At 46.2% G+C, this 23256-nt stretch overlaps 3 protein-coding genes across 4 annotated transcripts in view; 2 read left to right on the forward strand and 1 right to left on the reverse strand.

Annotated features, from left to right (window-relative positions):
• Positions 1-5639, reverse strand: part of LOC306819187 (amino acid transporter heavy chain SLC3A2-like) — an 8332-nt gene extending 2693 nt beyond the window's left edge. Inside the window, exons 1-4 of the mRNA XM_079372961.1 lie at positions 5193-5639; positions 4333-4523; positions 1299-1472; positions 1099-1196 (exon numbers count right to left, since the gene is read on the reverse strand). Of these exons, the coding sequence (XP_079229087.1) occupies positions 1099-1196; positions 1299-1472; positions 4333-4523; positions 5193-5554 (825 nt within the window). The 5' untranslated portion in view covers positions 5555-5639. The remainder of the gene's footprint in view (positions 1-1098; positions 1197-1298; positions 1473-4332; positions 4524-5192) is intronic.
• Positions 5640-9089: 3450 nt separating this feature from the next.
• On the forward strand, positions 9090-13466 carry LOC306819188 (uncharacterized protein). Its single transcript, XM_079372962.1, has 6 exons — positions 9090-9152; positions 10602-10973; positions 11467-11568; positions 11669-11998; positions 12663-12998; positions 13074-13466. Exons 1-6 carry the CDS (start codon positions 9122-9124, stop codon positions 13442-13444), a joined length of 1542 nt encoding a protein of 513 aa, XP_079229088.1. The 5' UTR covers positions 9090-9121; the 3' UTR covers positions 13445-13466.
• Positions 13467-15233: 1767 nt separating this feature from the next.
• dkc1 (dyskeratosis congenita 1, dyskerin) lies at positions 15234-22417 on the forward strand (the record flags this gene model as incomplete). 2 transcript variants are annotated; one of them, XM_079372966.1, is made up of 15 exons in its annotated part: positions 15234-15313; positions 16661-16716; positions 16803-16889; positions 17255-17346; positions 17583-17767; positions 17884-17948; positions 18131-18257; positions 18372-18502; positions 18815-18958; positions 20857-20977; positions 21178-21296; positions 21378-21481; positions 21732-21774; positions 21860-22039; positions 22129-22417. In XM_079372966.1, the coding sequence occupies exons 1-15, from the start codon at positions 15298-15300 to the stop codon at positions 22192-22194; spliced, it is 1536 nt and encodes a 511-aa protein (XP_079229092.1). In that variant the 5' UTR covers positions 15234-15297. The 2 variants fall into 2 exon arrangements, with proteins under 2 accessions (XP_079229092.1, XP_079229093.1); XM_079372967.1 differs by lacking the exons at positions 21732-21774; positions 21860-22039; positions 22129-22417 and having other exon boundaries at positions 15238-15313; positions 21378-21485.
• Between the last annotated feature and the right edge of the window lie 839 nt (positions 22418-23256).

The following is a 23256-nucleotide window of genomic DNA, read 5'->3' on the forward strand; positions in this document are numbered from 1 at the left end:
GTGTGTCCTGACCCCGTGTGTGTGTGTCCTGACCCCGTGTGTGTGTCCTGACCCCGTGTGTGTGTCCTGACCCCGTGTGTGTGTCCTGACCCCGTGTGTGTGTCCTGACCCGTGTGTGTGTTCAGGTTGTGTGTGTGTCCTGACCCTGTGTGTGTGTCCTGACCCCGTGTGTGTGTCCTGACCCCGTGTGTGTGTGTCCTGACCCTGTGTGTGTGTCCTGACCCCGTGTGTGTGTCCTGACCCTGTGTGTGTCCTGACCCCGTGTGTGTGTCCTGACCCCGTGTGTGTGTTCAGGTCGTATGTGTCCTGACCCGTGTGTGTCCTGACCCAGTGTGTGTGTCCTGACCCCGTGTGTGTGTCCTGACCCTGTGTGTGTGTCCTGACCCCGTGTGTGTGTCCTGACCCCGTGTGTGTGTTCAGGTCGTGTGTGTGTCCTGACCCCGTGTGTGTGTTCAGGTTGTGTGTGTGTGTGTCCTGACCCTGTGTGTGTGTCCTGACCCCGTGTGTGTGTCCTGACCCTGTGTGTGTGTCCTGACCCCGTGTGTGTGTTCAGGTCGTGTGTGTCCTGACCCCGTCTGTGTGTTCAGGTTGTGTGTGTGTGTGTCCTGACCCTGTGTGTGTGTCCTGACCCCGTGTGTGTGTCCTGACCCTGTGTGTGTGTCCTGACCCCGTGTGTGTGTCCTGACCCCGTGTGTGTGTTCAGGTTGTGTGTGTGTCCTGACCCCGTGTGTGTGTCCTGACCCCGTGTGTGTGTTCAGGTTGTGTGTGTGTCCTGACCCTGTGTGTGTGTCCTGACCCCGTGTGTGTGTCCTGACCCCGTGTGTGTGTTCAGGTCGTGTGTGTCCTGACCCCGTCTGTGTGTTCAGGTTGTGTGTGTGTGTGTCCTGACCCTGTGTGTGTGTCCTGACCCCGTGTGTGTGTCCTGACCCTGTGTGTGTGTCCTGACCCCGTGTGTGTGTCCTGACCCCGTGTGTGTGTTCAGGTTGTGTGTGTGTCCTGACCCCGTGTGTGTGTCCTGACCCCGTGTGTGTGTCCTGACCCTGTGTGTGTGTGTCCTGACCCCGTGTGTGTGTTCAGGTCGTGTGTGTGAGCGCTCACCTTCAGCCTCTCGGCGACGCCGGTCACGCTGGTGTTGGAGAACCAGGGTCCAGAGGATCCCTGGTAGTTTGGAGTCAGATCCAGAACCACAGAAACACCTGCACAAACATCAGAGACCATAGGGGCTTACATGTCTATAATTCATTGGATATTAATGAAGTCACATGTCTCCACATGTTGTCATGGCAACCGCTCCTCACCCTTCTTGTGGGCGGCCTGGACCAGGCCCTTAAACTGCTCCAGGTTTCCGTTCTCAGGAGAAACCTCCTCAAAGCGAAGACCAGTCACGTCGTCTGCAGGAGCGACGTGGAGCGGACCGACAACGACCCCTCTGACCTTCATCTTAGACAGACTGCTGATCTTCTGCTCCACACCTGAGGAGGAGGAGGAGGAGGAGGAGGAGGAGGAAGAGGAGGAGGAGGAGGAGGAGGAGGAAGAGGAGGAGGAGGAGGAGGAGGAGGAGGAGGAAAAAGAGGAGGAGGAAGAAGAGGAGAACAAATATTGTTTTTATTTCCAAACTTCCCATCAGAATCTTGTAAACTGGATAAGAGGAGAATTAAAGTGTAAAGTAACGTATAGTATAGTTTAGTATAGTATATTATCATGACTATATTGTGTAGTAAAATGTTGTGTGGTATAGTATATCATAGTATAGTGTAGTATATTGTAGTGTGGTATAGTATATTACAGTGTAGTATATTATTGTGTAGTATAGTGTGGTATAGTATATCATAGTATAGTATATTATAGTGTGGTATATTATAGTATAGTATATTGTAGTGTGGTATAGTATATTGTAGTATAGTGTAGTATATTATAGTGTGGTATAGTGTAGTATAGTATATTGTAGTGTGGTATAGTATATTGTAGTATAGTGTAGTATATTATAGTGTGGTATAGTATAGTGTGGTATAGTATAGTGTAGTATAGCGTAGTATTGTATATTGTAGTGTGGTATAGTATATTATAGTGTAGTATATTGTAGTGTGGTATTGTATATTATAGTGTAGTATATTGTGGTGTGGTATAGTATAGTGTAGTATAGTATATTGTAGTGTGGTATAGTATATTATAGTGTAGTATAGTGTGGTATACTATAGTGTAGTATAGTATATTGTAGTGTGGTATAGTATAATATAGTATAGTATAGTGTGGTATATTATAGTGTAGTATAGTATAGTGTGGTATATTGTAGTGTGGTATAGTATAGTGTAGTATAGTGTGGTATAGTATAGTGTAGCATAGTGTAGTGTGGTATAGTATAATATAGTATAGTGTGGTATATTATAGTGTAGTATAGTATAGTGTGGTATAGTATAGTGTGGTATAGTATAGTGTAGTATATTGTGGTGTGGTATAGTATAATATAGTATAGTGTGGTATATTGTAGTGTGGTATAGTATAGTGTAGTATAGTGTAGTATATTATAGTGTGGTATAGTGTAGTATAGTATATTGTAGTGTGGTATAGTATATTGTAGTATAGTGTAGTATATTATAGTGTGGTATAGTATAGTGTGGTATAGTATAGTGTAGTATAGCGTAGTATTGTATATTGTAGTGTGGTATAGTATATTATAGTGTAGTATATTGTAGTGTGGTATTGTATATTATAGTGTAGTATATTGTGGTGTGGTATAGTATAGTGTAGTATAGTATATTGTAGTGTGGTATAGTATATTATAGTGTAGTATAGTGTGGTATACTATAGTGTAGTATAGTATATTGTAGTGTGGTATAGTATAATATAGTATAGTATAGTGTGGTATATTATAGTGTAGTATAGTATAGTGTGGTATATTGTAGTGTGGTATAGTATAGTGTAGTATAATGTGGTATAGTATAGTGTAGTATAGTGTAGTGTGGTATAGTATAATATAGTATAGTGTGGTATATTATAGTGTAGTATAGTATAGTGTGGTATAGTATAGTGTAGTATAGTGTGGTATAGTATAGTGTAGTATATTGTGGTGTGGTATAGTATAATATAGTATAGTGTGGTATATTGTAGTGTGGTATAGTATAGTGTAGTATAGTGTGGTATATTATAGTGTAGTATAGTGTAGTGTGGTATAGTATAATATAGTATAGTGTGGTATATTATAGTATAATATAGTATAGTGTGGTATATTGTAGTGTGGTATAGTATAATATGGTATAGTATAGTGTGGTATATTATAGTGAAGTATAGTATAGTGTGGTATAGTATAGTGTAGTATAGTGTGGTATATTATAGTGTAGTATATTGTAGTGTGGTATAGTATATTATAGTATAGTGTGGTATATTATAGTGTAGTATATTGTAGTGTGGTATAGTATATTATAGTATAGTATAGTGTGGTATAGTATATTATAGTATAGTATATTGTAGTATAGTGTAGTGTGGTATAGTATATTATAGTATAGTGTAGTATATTGTAGTGTGGTATAGTATATTATAGTATAGTGTAGTGTGGTATAGTATATTATAGTGTAGTATATTGTAGTATAGTATAATATAGTATAGATATTTGTTCACTCTTCATATATTTCAGTGACTGTCAGGAAAACTGTTCAGCACGCCGTTTCAAACCGCCATATCATAGAAGCCTAACGTGACGTGTTCAGAGGTAGTCTCAGAGTTGAGATGGGATCAGCTGAGCCTGCGGTGTGTGTGTGTCATACTGTGTGTGTGTGTGTGTGTGTCATACTGTGTGTGTATGTGTGTCATACTGTGTGTGTGTGTGTCATACTGTGTGTGTGTGGAGCTCCAGTTGTGCTGAGCTTTATATATGAACGTCTGAAGACGTGAAGCGTTGATAAGTGACCCTTTCAACAGAGAGGCAGTGATGTCCCACTGGGATCCCACTGGGGTCCCATCAGGGACGTTTCCTACTTTCATTGTGAAGTCCTGGTCCCTGACAAGCATGGCGCCCAGAGCGGTGACCTGCATGTTTTGACCTTAACAAGTGTGAATCAGCTCTGGGACTTCCGCCTGAGTTTCAGTTCTGCTAAACGAACAGACATGCAGTCAGCAGAGTTTCACAGACGCTCTGTTTGTGGCTAAACACTGAAGCTTCAGTGTTTAGCCACATGGCATCCTCTCTGTAATGATTCAATCTGGACTGCAGTAATAATTTTAAACACTGGGGGGCAGAGTTACAGACTGCTCCTTTAACAGAAATTCTCTGGCTAGCTAAGTCGTGACCCTAACCACGCTGACGCCGTGTGGACTGAGTCTGCAGGATGTTCTCACCCTTCAGGTCGCCGGCGTCGCTGAAGGCCTGGATGTTTCCGATCTGATACAGCGGGCCCTCGTTCCACCAGTTGGTGGCTGGCAGCTCTCTGCAGCGAGGAGCCTGAAGGATGATGAGGACGGCTCCGCCCAGCATCCCCAACCAACCGAGCCAGAACACCACGAGCAGCGCCCAGCGGGTCCGCACCCACCTGAAGAGGAAACATGGACACACGCTGAGCCAGTCAAAACCGGCCTGGAGGAAGTGACATAACCAGCTGAGCTCGCTGCCACGTCTCCAGTAACTTTGAGAACAAATGAAAACTAAAAACATTTTTTCAGGATCCTGTGGAAGTGACCATATTTGGACGAGAGGGCGGAGCCTAGAGAGGAGTCGCCCCCTGCTGTACATTAAAGAGACTGCACAGGAGACAGGAACGCCTCCTGAAGTTCCGACTTGGTAACTGAGAGCGCCTTCAGCAGCCTGAGTTTAAATCCAACATGGCCGCTCGGTGCATCAACAGTAAGGTGTGGCGTCCATGCTGCTTATTTCACCTGTAATCACTTCTTATGAGTTTGAATGTTTCGCACCAAAATAAATCTAATCTGCCTTAAAGTCAAGTTTATTTTTGCATTAATTTAATATTTCATTTGTACTTATTGACCTTCTGGGCCACCGTAGAATCCGAGGTGTTAATTTACTGTAATGTGTGCAGTGTTTAGGGGGCCTGTCTAATTCCTGGATGTGTTTATATATTTATATTAATATAAATGAAGATTATCTTTGGTGCCACGCCCTGTGATGCACTGTGTGTGTGTGTGTGTGTGTGTGTGTGTGTGTGTGTGTGTGTGTGTGTGTGTGTGCAGAGAGGCCTCCTCACCCCGGGGTCCCAGCCACCCTGAGCAGCTCCTCCTTGTTCAGCCCGGTGAATTTCACCTCCCTCCTCTCCTCCTCCTCCTCATCGGAGATCTTCAGCTTCACGGCGCCGTTTTTCTCCGCCGCCGCCTCCTCCCCTCCGGCAGCCGGAGCCTGGTCTCCCCGCTCTCCTGCTCCGGTCATCGGCTGCTTCTCCTGCTCCTCCTGGTCCAGGTCCGCCTCGCTCACATCGGCCTCCGTGGCGTCAGCATCCTGAGCGGGGAGCTGCGCGGGGGTCTCCTCCGCATCCTGCCGCCCCGCATCCTGCCGCTCCGCATCCTGCCGCCCCGCATCCTGCAGCTCCACCTGCGTCTCCTCCGTGTTCATACCGGCGATTAACCGTTAATTTACCGAAATAGACCGAAGACAAGATACGAAGCGCGCGTGTGAATCACGGAGCTGCTCTGCAGATGTGTCTTTGATGTCTGTCTGTCTGACCGCTGCGCGGCGCAGAATGATGCTTTCAAATCCGTCGGAAATATGAGAACTATGCCCAAAAACGTCTCTCAGAATTTCTTTAACTTCAGTGAAATGTGTAACAGCCGAAAATACGAGGAAATGTAAAAGTATTGATTTCTACAGAGTTCCTGAAGTCCCAAAAAGTTTAAATATTTTCAGTGCACAACGTATTTCTTCATTGTCCTGTTGAGTTCACACCATCATCATTCTTCTGTTTATCTACTTTTACTATTATTCAAATGCTTATTTGTTTTTTTACTATTTTATTCTGTTTTGACTTTTTGAATTCTGTATTGCAGCTATAAAGCCCGAATTCCATCCTTGATCAATAAAGTTATATTTTATCTTATCTTACCCTACTTTTAGGAAAATCAGGGGCTTCGCACCATGCTGTAACTTAACCTTGACCTTTGACCCTGACCCTACAAACAGCAGACACTCCCCTCACTCACACAGAGACAGGAACCATCATCATTTATAATAATAACTTTATTTACATAAAACCTTTAAAATCAGATAAAGTGCTTTGACACACAGTCATAATATAGTCAGTCATAATACAAACAGAAATCACACACACACACATACACACACACACACTCTTAAACTCTTTGTCACTTCAATCATAAATAGGTCAAACTAAACTAAATCAACATCATTCACGTCTCTGTGTTTAACTCTAAAATATTTTAGAGAAATGTTTGTGAACTTTACCACATTTATTATTTATGTTCAAATAAATTAAAGACAATCTTATCAGTAAATGTTAAATATGTTAAACACGTCTCGTTTCTGAAGACTTTAGATGCTAAGTATTAAAATCTGACGTGTTTTTAACATTTAGATTACAATATTTACAGTCTCTGTGATGAAGATGTGGATAAATGAAACCTTAATGCTTAAAGAACATTTAAACTGAATTATTAGCAGCTAATATCATGCTAGCTGCCGCTATGCTAATGATGCTTTCAATGCCGTCGGAAAAATTGCACTTCTGCCCGCAAACGCCTCACAGAGTTTCACGTTCGTGTCTTTCATTTCAGTCACATTTAGCAGCAGAAGCCCTCAGTTTTCGAGACACCCCTCCCCGACGTAGAACAAAACACAACCATGTGTTTTCTCATCTTCAGGGTCTCCCATTAATGAAATGGATTGTTGTGAAATTTCATTTTGGTGCAAAATGTGTTTTTTGGGCTGTTGTTTAGACCGACCCCAATCTCTGAAGAAGGCAAATCCAAATAGGCCAAAAGTGACAAGAAAGCCTATAACTTGAGAATAATCATCTTCATAAAAGCTGCTGAGGTATGGACCATGTGTCTATCCTACATTTATTACAAGGCATAAATAGAATTAGAAGTTTTATTGAAAAAAGAAAATCAGCATCTCGACCTAAATCCCAGTTTGATGATGACATATTGAAATATTTCAGAAAACAAAAACAGGAGAATGAAATGAAAATGGACAAGTCAAATATCACGCTCTTCACTTCTTCTTCTTCTTCTTCTTCTTCTTCTTCTTCTTCTTCTTCTTCTTCTTCTTCTTCTTCTTCTTCTTCGTACAGGTAAGGCCAACAGAGAGGCGCTGGTACTTTCCCCTCTCTCTACAATTTCCATCTTTGCAGTACAAATGAGTAATGTCTCTCACCTCTGTAGGTGCGGGGGTGGGGGGGGGGGGGGGCACAGTGAGGGGGACTCCACAACGTGGGTTTAGGGATGTGACTGTGGCACATATCGCTGTCTGGTACATTGCTCTTCGTACATGTTTAAACATAACATTGTTTAGGCAGTAATTGTACTTTAGTGGTGAGGATACCTGTAAGTTCTCTCATTTACAAAACAACAAACATTCATGATAAATCAGCTGTTACTGCATCGCCTCAGATGAAACAATAACCAGTGGTTGTGATGAAGTTATGTGAGACAGTTTTATTCTCCTTCTCTGGAATCATAAAGCACTATTTTCATGTTGGAATAGACTTTACAGTTATTACAGAAAGTGTGGAAAATACACATGGAGTATGTATTCCATATTGTGAATATCTTGAAGCCATGAATGGATTTCTGAATTTAGTGGAACATGCACCAAAATCCCACAAAGAGCACCCCCCCCCCCCCCCCCCCCCCCCACCCCCCACCCCCGCACCTACAGAGGTGAGAGACATTACTCATTTGTACTGCAAAGATGGAAATTGTAGAGAGAGGGGAAAGTACCAGCGCCTCTCTGTTGGCCTTCCCTGTACGGAGCTGTCAAAATGTGTCACCAGATGTGGCTGAAGAAGAAGAAGAAGAAGAAGAAGAAGAAGAAGAAGAAGAAGAAGAAGAAGAAGAAGAAGAAGAAGAAGAAGAAGAAGAAGAAGAAGAAGAAGTGATATTTGACTTGTCCATTTTCATTTCATTCTCCTGTTTTTGTTTTCTGAAATATTTCAATATGTCATCATCAAACTGGGATTTAGGTCGAGATGCTGATTTTCTTTTTTCAATAAAACTTCTAATTCTATTTATGCCTTGTAATTTTCTCTGTTTCATAGATCTTAAATAGAGATGCATTTTAGTAGGTTACTCGCATTCTGAGTGTACACACACACACACACACACACACACACACACACACACACACACACCTGGACTTTCTTTAGCAAAATATGACCATCATCAGTTTATAAGCTGACAAATGCCAACTGTCTTCCATCTCAAGTGACTTCATGTGGCTGTTTTCAGAGAAGGGATAGAGCTAAAGAAGTCTCATTCAGATATCTCAACACAACCACTGGTTATTGTTTCATCTGAGCCAATGCAGTAACAGCTGATTTATCATGAATGTTTGTTGTTTTGTAAATGAGAGAGTTATGTTTAAAGAACCATATTTCAATATGTCTTTAGATAAATGACATTCTGACTCTTTGGTGATGTAGGATAGACACATGGTCCAGACCTCAGCAGCTTTTATGAAGATGATTATTCTCAAGTTATAGGCTTTCTTGTCACTTTTGGCCTATTTGGATTTGCCTTCTTCAGAGATTGGGGTCGGTCTAAACAACAGCCCAAAAACACATTTAGCACCAAAATGAAATTTAACAACAATCCATTTCATTAATGGGAGACCCTGAAGATGAGAAAACACATGGTTGTGTTTTGTTCTACGTCGGGGAGGGGTGTCTCGAAAACGAAGGCCTTTTTTTAGGACCTGCTACCACAAATACTGACTCCTTGAAGTCCCTAAAAAAGATCTTCTTTATTTGAGATACAATATGTTGTATTTTTTACAGTTACCTTTCAGCTCCACCTTAACAAAGGGAGCGTCACTCGGGTATGTGATGTCACAGGGAGTGCATGGTTTTCCTCGTAGCTGTTCACTTGAAATGAAACTCAAACAGTGACAGTGTGTGGATCAAGGATCGAGCATCGAGCGGACTCAGATTTGTTTTCTTTCTTCAACATGTTTTGGCTGTTTGTGTTCCTCGTGCACGGTGAGATCAAATTCCTCCTCCATGTTTATTTAATGTTCAAATATGAAAAACTGCTAAAAGTCAGATTTGTCTGCTCTGATACAGTCGGACACAGAGCAGCTGTGTTTAAAGCTCTTTTCTCTCTTATTGAATGAAGACATGAAAAGATCTGCTTTATAGTAATCTTTCATTTCCATCGTGTTCAAACAGAAACAAGGAAATAAAAAGAATTCAGTGAGCTGATGACGCTCTCTTCCTCTGTGATCTGAGGAAGAGAGCGTCCAGTCTGGATCTGATTGGACCAGAGAAGGTAGGCGGGGCTTTGAAGGCCGTTTTGGACGCCCCTGGGTTTGCCAGATATGAGAGCAGTTATCAGGTGAACAGGTGTTGCAGCGATGGAAGCGGGCAGTGGAACTGCTTCAGATAGAAGTGATTGTACCCGAGCTAAAAAGCCTCTGCATGTTTCTAATAAGCTCCAGCAGCAGAAAGCGGCTAAACACTGAAGCTACAGTGTCCACCACATGCAGAGCTGGCTAAACACTGAAGCTACAGTGTCCACCACATGCAGAGCTGGCTAAACACTGAAGCTACAGTGTCCACCACATGCAGAGCTGGCTAAACACTGAAGCTACAGTGTCCACCACATGCAGAGCTGGCTAAACACTGAAGCTACAGTATTCACCACATGCAGAGCTGGCTAAACACTGAAGCTACAGTGTCTCTACACATGCTGACCTGTGTGAGAGGAGGGGGTGGAGCCAGACAGCTCTCTGTGATGACTAGAGTTTAGACTGCAGTACTCATTTTAAACACTAGGGGGCAGAGTTACACATGGCTGCAACATACATGTGAAGAACAAACTCATGCATAAGTTATTAAAACAAATAAAGTATTTGTCTGTACTTGTATGTTTGGTACTTTGGTCAAACTTTGGCTCCGGAGTCTGAAACAAAGCGGACAGAGGCGGAGCTTGTCAGGCACCAGGGTTTGATTGAGCAGAACAAACAAACCGCACTGACATGGAGAACAGACTCAAGTTATTATTAACTGAAGCAAACAGGTTAGGTGAGAGAATGTTGTAAATGTTTAGCACTTGAATTTTTGTGCAATGAATCATGGGATACGTTGGGCCACAAAAGGAAGCTCGAGCTGGATCCTTCATGTCACCTTGGTTGGCTGCTGTTGAGCAGGAGCCTTTGACATGGGACGTCCGTCTTCGGCTCGCTGTGATGTGGTTGGTATTCAAATATATGCTCCAAAGGACCCAGGCCCTAAATCATGCCCGCTAATCTCACAGCGAGCTCTGGGTCTATCTCAGGGTCTCATCCATGTCGAGCCTCCTGGAGGATCCTGCGATGACCAAACCATCAAAACCCTTAAGACGAGGACTCCCTCAGATCTCCGAGCTCCTCTCTGAAGATGATTAACAGATGAACCATTAATAGAAATGCATCGTGTTTGTCTCCACAGTTTCCCAGCATGCCTTGGGAGTTGAGGTGATGCAGTGGTATGAACTCAAAGTGCATGAGTACGACGGGGCGGACTCTGTCCAGCTGTCATGCAGTATTCCGAGATGGTTTGGAGAAGTCTCTTCAGTGGTGTGGAGCCGCTTCGATCTAAATCCCCCGACCATCCAGCAGTACGGTACCGACGCTCATAAGCTGAACCCGGAGTACAGTGGTTGGACATCGATGTCAGTCGACTCCTCAGGATTCTTCTCCAGAGACTTCAGCCTTATTCTGAGGAGGCCACGCCCCTCTGACAACGCCGTCTATACCTGCAGCTTCAGATGTACGGGAATGGGACTATTATTTGTAACAACAGTAGAGCTGCAGATTTCAGGTGACTTTAACTTCCTGAGGATTTGTCCTGTTGATGTTCATGTCCTGTAGATGTTCATGTCCTGTTGATGTTCATGTCCTGTTGATGTTCATGTCCTGTTGATGTTCATGTCCTGTTGATGTTCATGTCCTGTTGATGTTCATGTCCTGTTGATGTTCATGTCCTGTAGATGTTCATGTCCTGTTGATGTTCATGTCCTGTTGATGTTCATGTCCTGTTGATGTTCATGTCCTGTTGATGTTCATGTCCTGTTGATGTTCATGTCCTGTAGATGTTCATGTCCTGTTGATGTTCATGTCCTGTTGATGTTCATGTCCTGTTGATGTTCATGTCCTGTAGATGTTCATGTCCTGTAGATGTTCATGTCCTGTTGATGTTCATGTCCTGTTGATGTTCATGTCCTGTAGATGTTCATGTCCTGTTGATGTTCATGTCCTGTAGATGTTCATGTCCTGTTGATGTTGATGATGACCGTCCTGTCTTCCAGCAGGAGACCTGATTCGCTGGTGTTTCCAGTTTATCTTCTGCTTCATGACTTTGGTTCTTCTTGGTGTTCTGGGCGTTTTAGTTATTCTTTGGAAAAACACCATCATGGGTATGAGAGTATGTTTGTCTTAAAAGGAATGATTGATTCAAACTCATTAGAAAGTGTTTGGGTGTGATGGTCGGATGTTGATGTTGTCGTGTCTTCATAGTGACCCGGGTGGAGGTGAAGGAGGGGGAGTTGTCTGTTGTACTTCCTTACAGAACAATGGTCAAGCTACCAAAGGACGTCACAGTGGAGTGGAGCCGCTGTGCCCCCGACCCCATGAAGGTCCACGTCTATCACAATGAGGGTCACCGACTCGTTGGGCAGGATGAGATTTATTGCAGACGTACGAGCATGAAGACAGATTGTCTGAACAGTAGAGACCTCAGTCTAACCCTGAAGGACCCCTGCTACAGAGACAGCGGCACCTACATCTGCACCGTCCACAGGGGGCGAGATATCGTGGTTCAGGGAACCGTACGGCTCCTGGTCCAAGGTCAGCATCTGTACTGGCAGTATAAATACAACAGTCACCAAGGACATGTAGTTTCGTAGGGGGGGAGGAGGGGGCTCTGGACAGGCAGGAGTTCAGAGAGGTACCGAGGAGCGAAGGATTGCATCGTCTTAAAGGCGAGGAGCAGAAGTTTAAAGTCGATGTGATAGTTAACCAGTCAAATGGTTGACCAAGGAAGCTGTTAGAATGGCTCCTGTTTGAGGAGCTAACCGGACCCTTCGTCTGGTGGAGAGGGGTCCTCTTGGATCAGGGACGATGATTATCCGGGTCGCGGGGGCAGCAGTCTAAACAGAGACGCCTCCAGCTCTTCCGGTGGGCCCCCGAGGTGTTCCCAGGCCAGCCGAGAGACAAAGTCTCTCCAGCATGTCCTGGGTCTGCCCCGAGGCCCCTGGCTGCACCTAATAATTCTGTCCATAAAAGTTATGAACAGAACCGGTGACAAAGGCCAGCCCGGCCAGAGGCCAACAGGTCCAACTAATGCTCAAAACAGAAACTGTAATAATCATTATAAAATTTGGGTCGAAGGCCTCAAAGTGTTATCGGCTGCATTTAAACAGTTTTCACCTTTTGTTGCAGCAGCAGGTTCTGTGGTGTTTGTAGAATCCAGACTGAAATGAAACCATGATGTGGTCTGTCGTCCCCTCAGTGGTCCAGGAGTCGGTGCAGGTCGGGGATTGGGCTAAAACCTTCACGCTGCCCTTCATAACGACCGCTCAGCTGCCTGCAGACGCCACAGTGGAGTGGAGGCGCTCAGAGCCCAGAAACATGGTGGTCCACGTGTACGAGAACGGCCAGGACCAGCCGTACAGACAAGATGAGTGTTACCACGGCAACACAAAGATGAACAGTGACCCGCTGCGATCCAAAGACCTCAGTGTGACCATCCAGAACTCAGGCAGCAGCGACAGCGGGACGTACATCTGCACGGTCCGCAGGGAAGGCTACATCCTGACTCAGAAGGAAGTGCGGCTTGTTGTCACATGTCAGTAACGATTATTTAGCCCTGCTGTTAGCGATGATGTTTGTACTCTCTCTTCACTTGTCATGTGGTCTGTAGTCTTCTCATTCTCCAGTGGGGACGTTGAGGTGGATCAAATGGAGAAGACCGTCAAGCTACCGTGGGTGATCACAGCGAACCTCCCCCAGGATGCATCAGTGACGTGGGGTCGTTTCAACTTAACAACATTCATCAACGCAAAGGTCCACGTGTTCGAATACGGCCAAGACCAACCCGACCAGCAGGACGAGATCTACCAAGGCCGTACCACCATGAGGAAAAACCCAATGCAGACTGGAGATCTGAGTCTGACCCTGAAAAACCCCACCCTGCATGATAGTGGGGGTTATAATTGCAAAGTCAGTGTGAACGGAGAAGTCGCGTGGGAGAAAACTGTGTGGCTAAAGGTCAAGGGTAAGTACTGTAGATAGAGGTCAGAGGTCACCAACATCAGTATCGCTGCTTCTGTTTCTGCTTTTTCTTAAGAAATCACTTTTATTCAGACAAGAGAAACAGTTCAGTTATTAATGCTGACTCAAGGTGCAGTTCCTCCAGTGTCCACTAGAGTCTGTCTCCTGCAGTGAGTCAGTCTCCATAGAGCTCTATGTTCAAATGTCCAACTTTACAGCTGCAGTTCCTCCAGTGTCCACTAGAGTCTGTCTCCTGCAGTGAGTCAGTCTCCATAGAGCTCTATGTTAAAATGTCCAACTTCACAGCTGCAGTTCCTCCAGTGTCCACTAGAGTCTATCTCCTGCAGTGAGTCAGTCTCCATAGAGCTCTATGTTAAAATATCCAACTTTACAGCTGCAGTTCCTCCAGTGTCCACTAGAGTCTGTCTCCTGCAGTGAGTCAGACACTCCAGGTACCGCAGCCAGCCTCTAGTGGACACTCCAGGTACTGCAGCCAGCCTCTAGTGGACACTCCAGGTACTGCAGTCAGCCTCTAGTGGACACTCCAGGTACTGCAGCCAGCCTCTAGTGGACACTCCAGGTACTGCAGCCAGCCTCTAGTGGACACTCCAGGAACTGCAGGACTTTGCATATCTGAGGTTTCAGCTTAATAACACCAGCATGTTTATACAGTTTGTAAAAGACACTGTGTGTTTTATTTAAGTGTCTGTTTGTCTTTGCAGCAAGAAGACATTTCTAAAAGAAGAAGAATCAAACGTTCTTTGTGTTGGGTGAATCGATGAGGTGTTTCTGTGATCAGGTTTTTCCTTTAGAACTCTTGCTGATGATTTTCTTTGAAGCTGCAGAGAGAATGTAAAAAAGCGTTTCCACAGTCAGCTGTTCCCTCGACAAAGAGTAGACCGCCATTCCATTCAATAAAGAAGGAGAGGGATGACAACAAAGACCAAGGATTCCTTGGAAGGTCTGCATCTCCAAGGTCGTTTAGGGGGCGGAGCTACACCCTGACAACAGTCGCTAAATGACTCTCTCCAAATCCTCTGGATCTTTAAAACATGGTGTTTTGTGTTTGTTCTTTATTAATGCTGTTGCACGAAAAGGGATTCTCTCGACCAATCGGCAGACTGCAGTGTGTCTGACTCCACCCTCTTTTCAGGGTCAGGTGACTTTTTTTGTACCCGTAGGTACGTTTGGTAGCAGGTAGAGTCACACGACACAGACGACGCCATGGAAACGGCTGTAAAACGTCTCGAGCTGGTGGAATAAACCGCTTTACTTTACTTCCTGCTCGCTGTGTTCATGTTCTGATCCGAGCGAGCGGCGCTGACCTCCAAACAGCACGTCCTGGTTTGATTTTATTAATCCTGTAAATGACGGTCTGTTTTGTATTCTGTTGTCGTGAGACTTCACAAAATAAAATAAATAAATGAAACGTTTCAGAGGCTGATTATTAATCTATTTATCAGAGAGGACAGCTGAAGACAGACAGGAAGTGTTGGGAGGACAGAGGGAGTGAGGGACGACATGCAACAAAGGGCAGAGGTGGGATTCGAACCTGCGGTGTCTGGCTCCAGTATTGAGCACGTTTCTGTCAGACTGTGACGTCTGCAGCATGTCGATGGATCGAAGTGTGTCCACTCAAAGTTGATGTTCTTGTCCCTGACAGGCTCAGGTTGTTATTCTACGTGTGTGTGACGTCATGGCAGCACTACCTCCTCCACACTAACACTGGACAGAGTGTGACTCCGCCATCTGACGGTAGGGGGCGGTGTTACCACTAACAGCTGGTTTGTTGATGCACTAATAAAGCTCGAAGAAGAAGAAGGAGGAGACGGAAGTAGAAAACCGCGGATTGTACGTTCATTGCTCATTTCAAGATGGCGGACACAGAAGGTGAGTGTGCAGCACGTTTTACAGAAGATAGCTGAACGTTGATTTAACCTTTTTATTTCAACCATGTGGTTAATGTTAAACATGAATGAAGAGCAGAAGTTGTTTCTGTTCCTGTCAGCTGTTTGAGGGGCCTTCAGGCACTGGGTTCGGGTTTTCCTGCAGAACCTCATGAAGAGAAACAGGGATTTACATATTTATCAAATATGATGAGAAACAAAGCTCCAGCATCGTGTGAGGATGATGATGATGAAGACTTTACGTCGAGTTTGAGATTTCGGCTTGTGTCTCGTGCTCCAGTTTGCAGTGATGGTGGAGTTTTGAGCTCGTGGGCCTGACCACAGCTCCCTGCAGAGCCACGTGCAGCGGGTCACATCTGACCACAGATCAGACTGTAACAGCACAGAGAGCTCAAACTGAACCTGCTTCAGCTGCACGCGCTCACAGGAAGTCAGGACTGAAATGATTTAACGTAAAATTTAAATAAATATCATTAATGTTTAATCTCCGTGGGAGACTCTGAGTGGCTCCACAGTGAGATAGTCGGTCTGTCTCGTGCACATGCAGGTTGTAACGTGGAGCTCGTGGTACCCGCAGGGAGCACGTGCAGCAGCAGACGGACTTTCACTGTCTGCTTTGTTTTCTTTTACTTCTCCTTCTTTCAGTTCAGACTCGTTGTGCTTCATCGGGTCGTTAAAGATTTTCATTTGATTGATTTTTAAGAAACTAGTTTAAATTGTCGTGAAATTCCAACTGAACACGGGAGCGCGCTTTGGATCACGCGCTTCGGTTCGTTCCAAGCAGAACATGTGAGACTAAATGTGTTAAAACATGAGTCCTGGACTCTGCAGATGTGATGTGTCCACACGTGGTTTAAAGTCAGTGATCAGTAAAGTAAAAACCGTTTCAGGATCGATCATCTGATCAGTTTGTTAGAAGATCACCAGACTCTTAAACTCGGTGAATTATGGGATGTTTCCCAGTCAATTATGGGATGTTTCATGGCTACATGGTTATCACGGCCTGTTAGCCTCAGCTAGCTGCATGATGCTAACAACCACGTGTTGCATGAGAGCGGCACGTGGGTTGCTCCTCACTGATGACGTCACACAAAAGTGATCAGAGGAAGTTAAACCTCTTGATGTTTGAGTCACATTAATGCGTGAAGTTCTTTTATTTTGAAAATCTGCTAAAGATTTACTACAATCAGTCATAGTTGAGTCCCTAAAGTGTCCTTAGCACTTTGTACTCCCTTTAGTCCAACAGTTAGGAAGCTAAAGATGTTCACTTTTATTTTGAAAATATATCCATTAGTTTTAAATCTGATCACATTTATTGTCTTTGTTTCAGTATCATCAGTGAAGAAAAAGAAGAAGGTGAAGAAAGTCAGTGAAGAGGAAGTCGGGGTGAGTGTGACGGCGAGTCGTCGCCGCAGAGCTTTTATTTTCTACATTTTGAGATTGAAAAATTAAACAGTTTTTATTTTTTTTAGGAAATCCAGCAGACGGGAGACTTCTTCATCCAGCCCGAGTCTAAAGTCCCGACTCTGGACACGTCACAGTGGCCGCTATTACTGAAGGTAAGATGCCCCGTGACCTCGCCCGGTGACCTGTCGGGTCCCTTGAATGTTCTGGAGTCTTCCATCGTGTGAAGTGATGAAACTGTTCATCCATTCTCTGAGCGGCCGTCGAGTCGCCGTCTATTGCTCTGCCTCCGTTCTGGGGGCGGGGCCTCTCAGCTGCAGTGCCGGTGTTTCCCTGGCGTTCTGTCAGCGGCGACCTGACGCTGCATCGAGAGAACGACTTGACTGGACGGCTGCAGAGACGATTTGAATGTTCTGATCACACGAAGAAGAACTTCTCCCGTAGCGTTGAGGTCACGATGGCGAGCAGGGACACGCCCTGATGACGGCGAGTCTCTTACGATGTTTTCTTTTCTTTTCAGAATTTCGATAAGCTGAATATTCGCACAGCTCACTACACGCCTCTACCGAACGGCAGCAACCCGCTGAAGAGAAACATCGCCGACTATGTCAGGTAAGAACACACCTATGCTAAGCTAACATGCTAACGTGTGCCCAGGACGCTCTGATTGGCTCTTGGGGAGGAGTGATGATGCTGAGAAGGTTTCGCAACTAACCTGATGTCATGTGATGTCACAATTTCTCTTGGCTGTCTGACCAATCCCCTGCCAGGAAAAGTAGAGCACAGCTGGATCTTCTACTCGTGTCTGATTGGTTGATGACTCATGTTTCTACTTCCTGTCCCTTCAGGTCGGGCTTCATCAACCTGGACAAACCGGCCAACCCGTCGTCTCACGAGGTGGTGGCGTGGATCAGGAGGATCCTGCGGGTGGAGAAGACGGGTCACAGCGGGACGCTCGACCCCAAGGTCACGGGGTGTCTGATCGTCTGTGTGGATAGAGCCACACGATTGGTCAAGTCCCAGCAGAGCGCCGGTACGCCTCCTTTTTGTTAGCGTGAGAATAAAAACATGTCTCCACCCGGCTGGCAGGGCGGCGTGAGCACAGTAAACAAGCGGCCCCCCTCACTACTCTCTGTGTGTGTGTTGCAGGTAAAGAGTATGTGGGGATCGTTCGGCTGCACAATGCCATAGAGAGCGAGCACACTCTCGCCCGGGTAAGACCCCTCCTCCTGACCAACTCTAAACTGTTTTAACTCGCTGATGAGCTGCAGGAGACGAAGGTCGCTCACTTTAAAGATGCTAAAGCTACAGATCAGTCCTGTGATGTGATTAGTTTGGTGGCCTGATGTCGGGGTGTGAATGTTCAGTATTGAGACGCCGTGTCTCGTGTCTGCAGGGGTTGGAGCAGCTGACTGGCGCTCTGTTCCAGCGGCCGCCGCTGATCGCTGCTGTGAAACGACAGCTGAGAGTCAGAACGATCTACGACAGCAAACTGATCGAATACGACCCCGAGAGGAGGCTGGGTAAGATCGCTTTAACGTACATGATCGTTTCCATGACGACCTGACTCGATGGGTCAAACCGCTTCAGGGAGGAGCTTACGCAGGTTGCAGAGGTCACATGACTTTGTGTTGCAGGTATCTTCTGGGTGAGCTGTGAGGCAGGAACGTACATCAGGACTCTGTGTGTCCACCTGGGTTTGATGCTCGGGGTCGGAGGTCAGATGCAGGAACTCCGGCGGGTTCGGTCGGGCGTGATGGGCGAGAAGGTGAGCGTCACTTCCTGATGATCCTAAAAGAGATTTCAGAGCTGTAGTCTTTGTAAAGCTAAAGTGCTAAACGTTTGGTTGCCATGGTAACGTCATGGCGCTCAAAGTGTTGAGTCCAGGCCTGCTGCTCGGTGCTGGTCTGCTAATTAAACTTTGGAACAGAAACCTGCAGCAGAGACTCAGAATCCACAGTCAGCTCAGACTGTGGAGCCTCAACGCTGCTGACATCACCATGACCTCACCATGACCGCACTGTCCCCGCTGACATCATCATGACATCACTGTCCAGTCTAAGTCTTGTTTCTTTTCCAGGACCACCTTGTGACGATGCACGACGTGCTGGACGCTCAGTGGCAGCTGGATCACAACAAAGACGAGACGTACCTGCGGCGGGTCATCTTCCCTCTGGAGAAGCTGCTCGTGTCCCACAAACGTTTGGTGATGAAGGACAGCGCTGTAAGTCTTCTACGTTTATATCGTTAGTTTACTGACCTGCTGCAGACGTCACAGGCTGCTAACATGTCTTAGCTACGACCAATGCTACGCTAACCTGGTAACGACATCCATGATTGTCTGGTAAGATCCAATAAAAGCAAACATGCATTTCAGACAGGTGTGCCCAGGACGCTTGGCGCTCTGATTGGCTCTTGAGAAGGAGTGATGATGCTGAGAAGGTTTCGCTAACTAACCTGATATCATGTGATGTCACAATTTCTCTTGGCTGTCTGACCAATCCCCTGTCTGAAAAAATGTTTATTTACCTGCTGCAGACGTTACAGCCTGTTTACCTGCTGCAGACGTTACAGCCTGTTTACCTGCTGCAGACGTTACAGCCTGTTTACCTGCTGCAGACGTTACAGCCTGTTTACCTGCTGCAGACGTTACAGCCTGTTTACCTGCTGCAGACGTTACAGTCTGTTTACCTGCTGCAGACGTTACAGCCTGTTTACCTGCTGCAGACGTTACAGTCTGTTTACCTGCTGCAGACGTTACAGTCTGTTTACCTGCTGCAGACGTTACAGTCTGTTTATCTGCTGCAGACGTTACAGTCTGTTTACCTGCTGCAGACGTTACAGTCTGTTTACCTGCTGCAGACGTTACAGCCTGTTTACCTGCTGCAGGCGTTACAGCCTGTTTACCTGCTGCAGGCGTTACAGTCTGTTTACCTGCTGCAGACGTTACAGTCTGTTTACCTGCTGCAGACGTTACAGTCTGTTTACCTGCTGCAGACGTTACAGTCTGTTTACCTGCTGCAGACGTTACAGCCTGTTTACCTGCTGCAGGCGTTACAGTCTGTTTACCTGCTGCAGACGTTACAGTCTGTTTACCTGCTGCAGACGTTACAGTCTGTTTACCTGCTGCAGACGTTACAGCCTGTTTACCTGCTGCAGGCGTTACAGCCTGTTTACCTGCTGCAGACGTTACAGTCTGTTTACCTGCTGCAGACATTACAGCCTGTTTACCTGCTGCAGACGTTACAGTCTGTTTACCTGCTGCAGACGTTACAGCCTGTTTACCTGCAGACGTTACAGCCTGTTTACCTGCTGCAGACGTTACAGTCTGTTTACCTGCTGCAGACGTTACAGTCTGTTTACCTGCTGCAGACGTTACAGCCTGTTTACCTGCTGCAGACGTTACAGTCTGTTTACCTGCTGCAGACGTTACAGCCTGTTTACCTGCTGCAGACGTTACAGTCTGTTTACCTGCTGCAGACGTTACAGCCTGTTTACCTGCTGCAGACGTTACAGCCTGTTTACCTGCTGCAGACGTTACAGTCTGTTTACCTGCTGCAGACACGTTACAGTCTGTTTACCTGCTGCAGACACGTTACAGTCTGTTTACCTGCTGCAGACGTTACAGTCTGTTTACCTGCTGCAGACGTTACAGTCTGTTTACCTGCTGCAGACACGTTACAGTCTGTTTACCTGCTGCAGACGTTACAGTCTGTTTACCTGCTGCAGACACGTTACAGTCTGTTTACCTGCTGCAGACGTTACAGTCTGTTTACCTGCTGCAGACGTTACAGCCTGTTTACCTGCTGCAGACGCTACAGTCTGTTTACCTGCTGCAGACGTTACAGCCTGTTTACCTGCTGCAGACGTTACAGTCTGTTTACCTGCTGCAGACGTTACAGCCTCTTTACCTGCTGCAGACGTTACAGTCTGTTTACCTGCTGCAGACGTTACAGCCTGTTTACCTGCTGCAGACGTTACAGCCTGTTTACCTGCTGCAGACGTTACAGTCTGTTTACCTGCTGCAGACGTTACAGTCTGTTTACCTGCTGCAGGCGTTACAGCCTGTTTACCTGCTGCAGTCTGAAGGTTGTGATTGGCTGACGGTGCTTCTGTCTGCAGGTGAATGCGATCTGTTACGGGGCGAAGATCATGCTGCCAGGTGTCCTCAGGTATGAAGACGGCATCGAGATGAACCAGGACATCGTTGTCATAACCACGAAGGGGGAGGCTATCTGCACAGGTGAGAGACGAGTGTGTACAGGTGTGTGTGTGTGTGGAGGTGCAGCCACATGATGAGTTTGAGTAGCGTCAGCAGCTCTCGGGCCATGATGACCTGCTATCTATCACCCTTTTCTGATGGCGGCGCTCCACGCGTGCACACGTGGCGTTCTGTGAGTGGACTCGAAGGATGAACACTGATTCTGATCTGTCCTCCTCCAGCTGTGGCTCTGATGACCACGGCGGTGATCTCCACCTGTGACCACGGCGTAGTGGCCAAGATAAAGAGGGTGATCATGGAGAGAGACACGTATCCCCGGAAGTGGGGTCTGGGGCCGAAGGTGAGGATGAGGAGACGCCTCGCCGTGTTCACGCAGCGTTCAATAAAGTTGAGTTTGTATTAATTTGTTTTGTCCAATCAGGCGAGCCAGAAGAAGATGATGATTCAGAAAGGACTCCTCGACAAACACGGGAAACCAAACGGCAGCACGCCTGGCGACTGGAAGAGCGGATACGTAGACTACAGGTAGGGCTCACCTGAGGGGGCGGGGCTTGGGCCGGGGCGGGTGCAGACAGTTATCCCTCACCGTGCTGCCGTGCGCTCTGAGGGAGTCAGTCTGCTACATGAACTCTCAGCTGTGAGCGCCGTCACTCTGCTGCCTGCAGAGCTGCAGCTCACCTGAGGACACTGATGACATCAGCAGTGATGTCACACTGACGGTGGTGACATCACTGATACTCGTGAACAGTGTATTGATCACTTTTTGTTTCTGCAGCGTCTCTAAGAAGACGGAGGAACCTGTCGAGGCTTCAGCAAAGGTAAACACCCTATCAGCTGAGACTTTAAACTGCTGTCCAATCAGAGACGAGCTCGCCAGGTGTCTGACCTTTCCTGTTTTTACAGAGGAAGAGAGAGGCGGGAGACAGTGAGGGAGAGACGACGGCGCCCGGCACGCCGTCTGCAGAGGAGCTGAAGAAAGAGAAGAAGAAGAAAAAGAAAGAGAAGAAGGCAAAGATGGAGGCGGAGTCTGATGGTGCAGGGGCGGAGCCAGAGGAGGCAGAGTCAGCGGAGCCTGAGACAGAGGTGAGATAAGATGTTTCTGATCTCAGGAAAGCTGAAATGTTGTCGGTCACATGACGGCGAGCTGGGATTGATAAACGTTTGTGTTCCAGGTGACGGACAGCGCCAAGAAGAAGAAAAAGAAGAAAAAACAGAAAGATGAAGATACGTCAGAGTGACGGCGAGCGACAAACACATGGACATGAAACTGACAGACTCCGCCCACAGACACCTGTCTGAACGCAAAGCATTCTGGGAGTTTAAAAAATGGACTGCAGGAGCGCAGAAAAGAGAAGACGGTTTTTGTTTTTATATAAATTTTATTGTTTTTGTTTTTTCATCTGTAAATATTGAACAGGACGCCTGTTTGTACTATCAAAATAAAAGTCTGGTTTTCTGTAATCACGGCTTCATGCTTTTACTGCGTCGACCTCGACATCCTGCGAGTCAGACTGACGTATGATGGTTATGGATGAAGTGTATGTGCTCGTGGTCACGCCGCTTTCAGTGAAGGAGGTCGCAGAGCCGAGGATTATTAAATGTTAAAACTGGTTTATTTTGAAAGGGGACAAAAGATGAATCCCGTCAGCTGACTGAGGCGTCTCTTATCGCTGGTCGTTTGAATCACGCAGGTTCAGGTGATCATGGTTCAATGACAGACGGACAGGAATGTGTAAAGATCCGTCTGAAAGGAATAAAACTGAACTCCTCTCAGTACAGGAAACAGCCCATAATATGCTGAACATGTTGGGTGCATTAAATGAAGCAGAGGCTCCTCACATGAACACGTGATCATCAAGGTCCATCTTAACGTCAAACTAACTCGATGATTCAGCACGTGCTCTTAAGTACCTTTAAAACATGGAACATACCACTGTTGGAGGGGAGGTCTGGACCAGTCCAAGTGGAGCTGACCCAGCAGGAAACACGTCATCCAATCGTTTGTGTTCCGTGCTCTGATGTCACAGTGGGATTCTTGTAACCTCCAGACTAGAGCTAAAGTTTCCATGGGTCCGCCATTTTGGTTCTCATGTCTACTGGGAAAACTCGAGGGGGGGGGCATTTAAAGAGACGCACACCAAAACAGAGCGTTCAGATTGTCCCTCATCTACTTTCACTATCCACTTCACCTGAACCCTCTTAGGACTTAGGAAAGGTGTTAGACTTCATAAAGGACTTAGTGAAAGGTGTTAGGACACTTCATAAAGGACTTAGTGAAAGGTGTTAGACTTCATAAAGGA

The sequence above is a fragment of the Symphodus melops genome, assembly GCF_947650265.1.
Source record: "Symphodus melops genome assembly, contig: scaffold_106, whole genome shotgun sequence".
Taxonomy (NCBI): domain Eukaryota; kingdom Metazoa; phylum Chordata; class Actinopteri; order Labriformes; family Labridae; genus Symphodus; species Symphodus melops.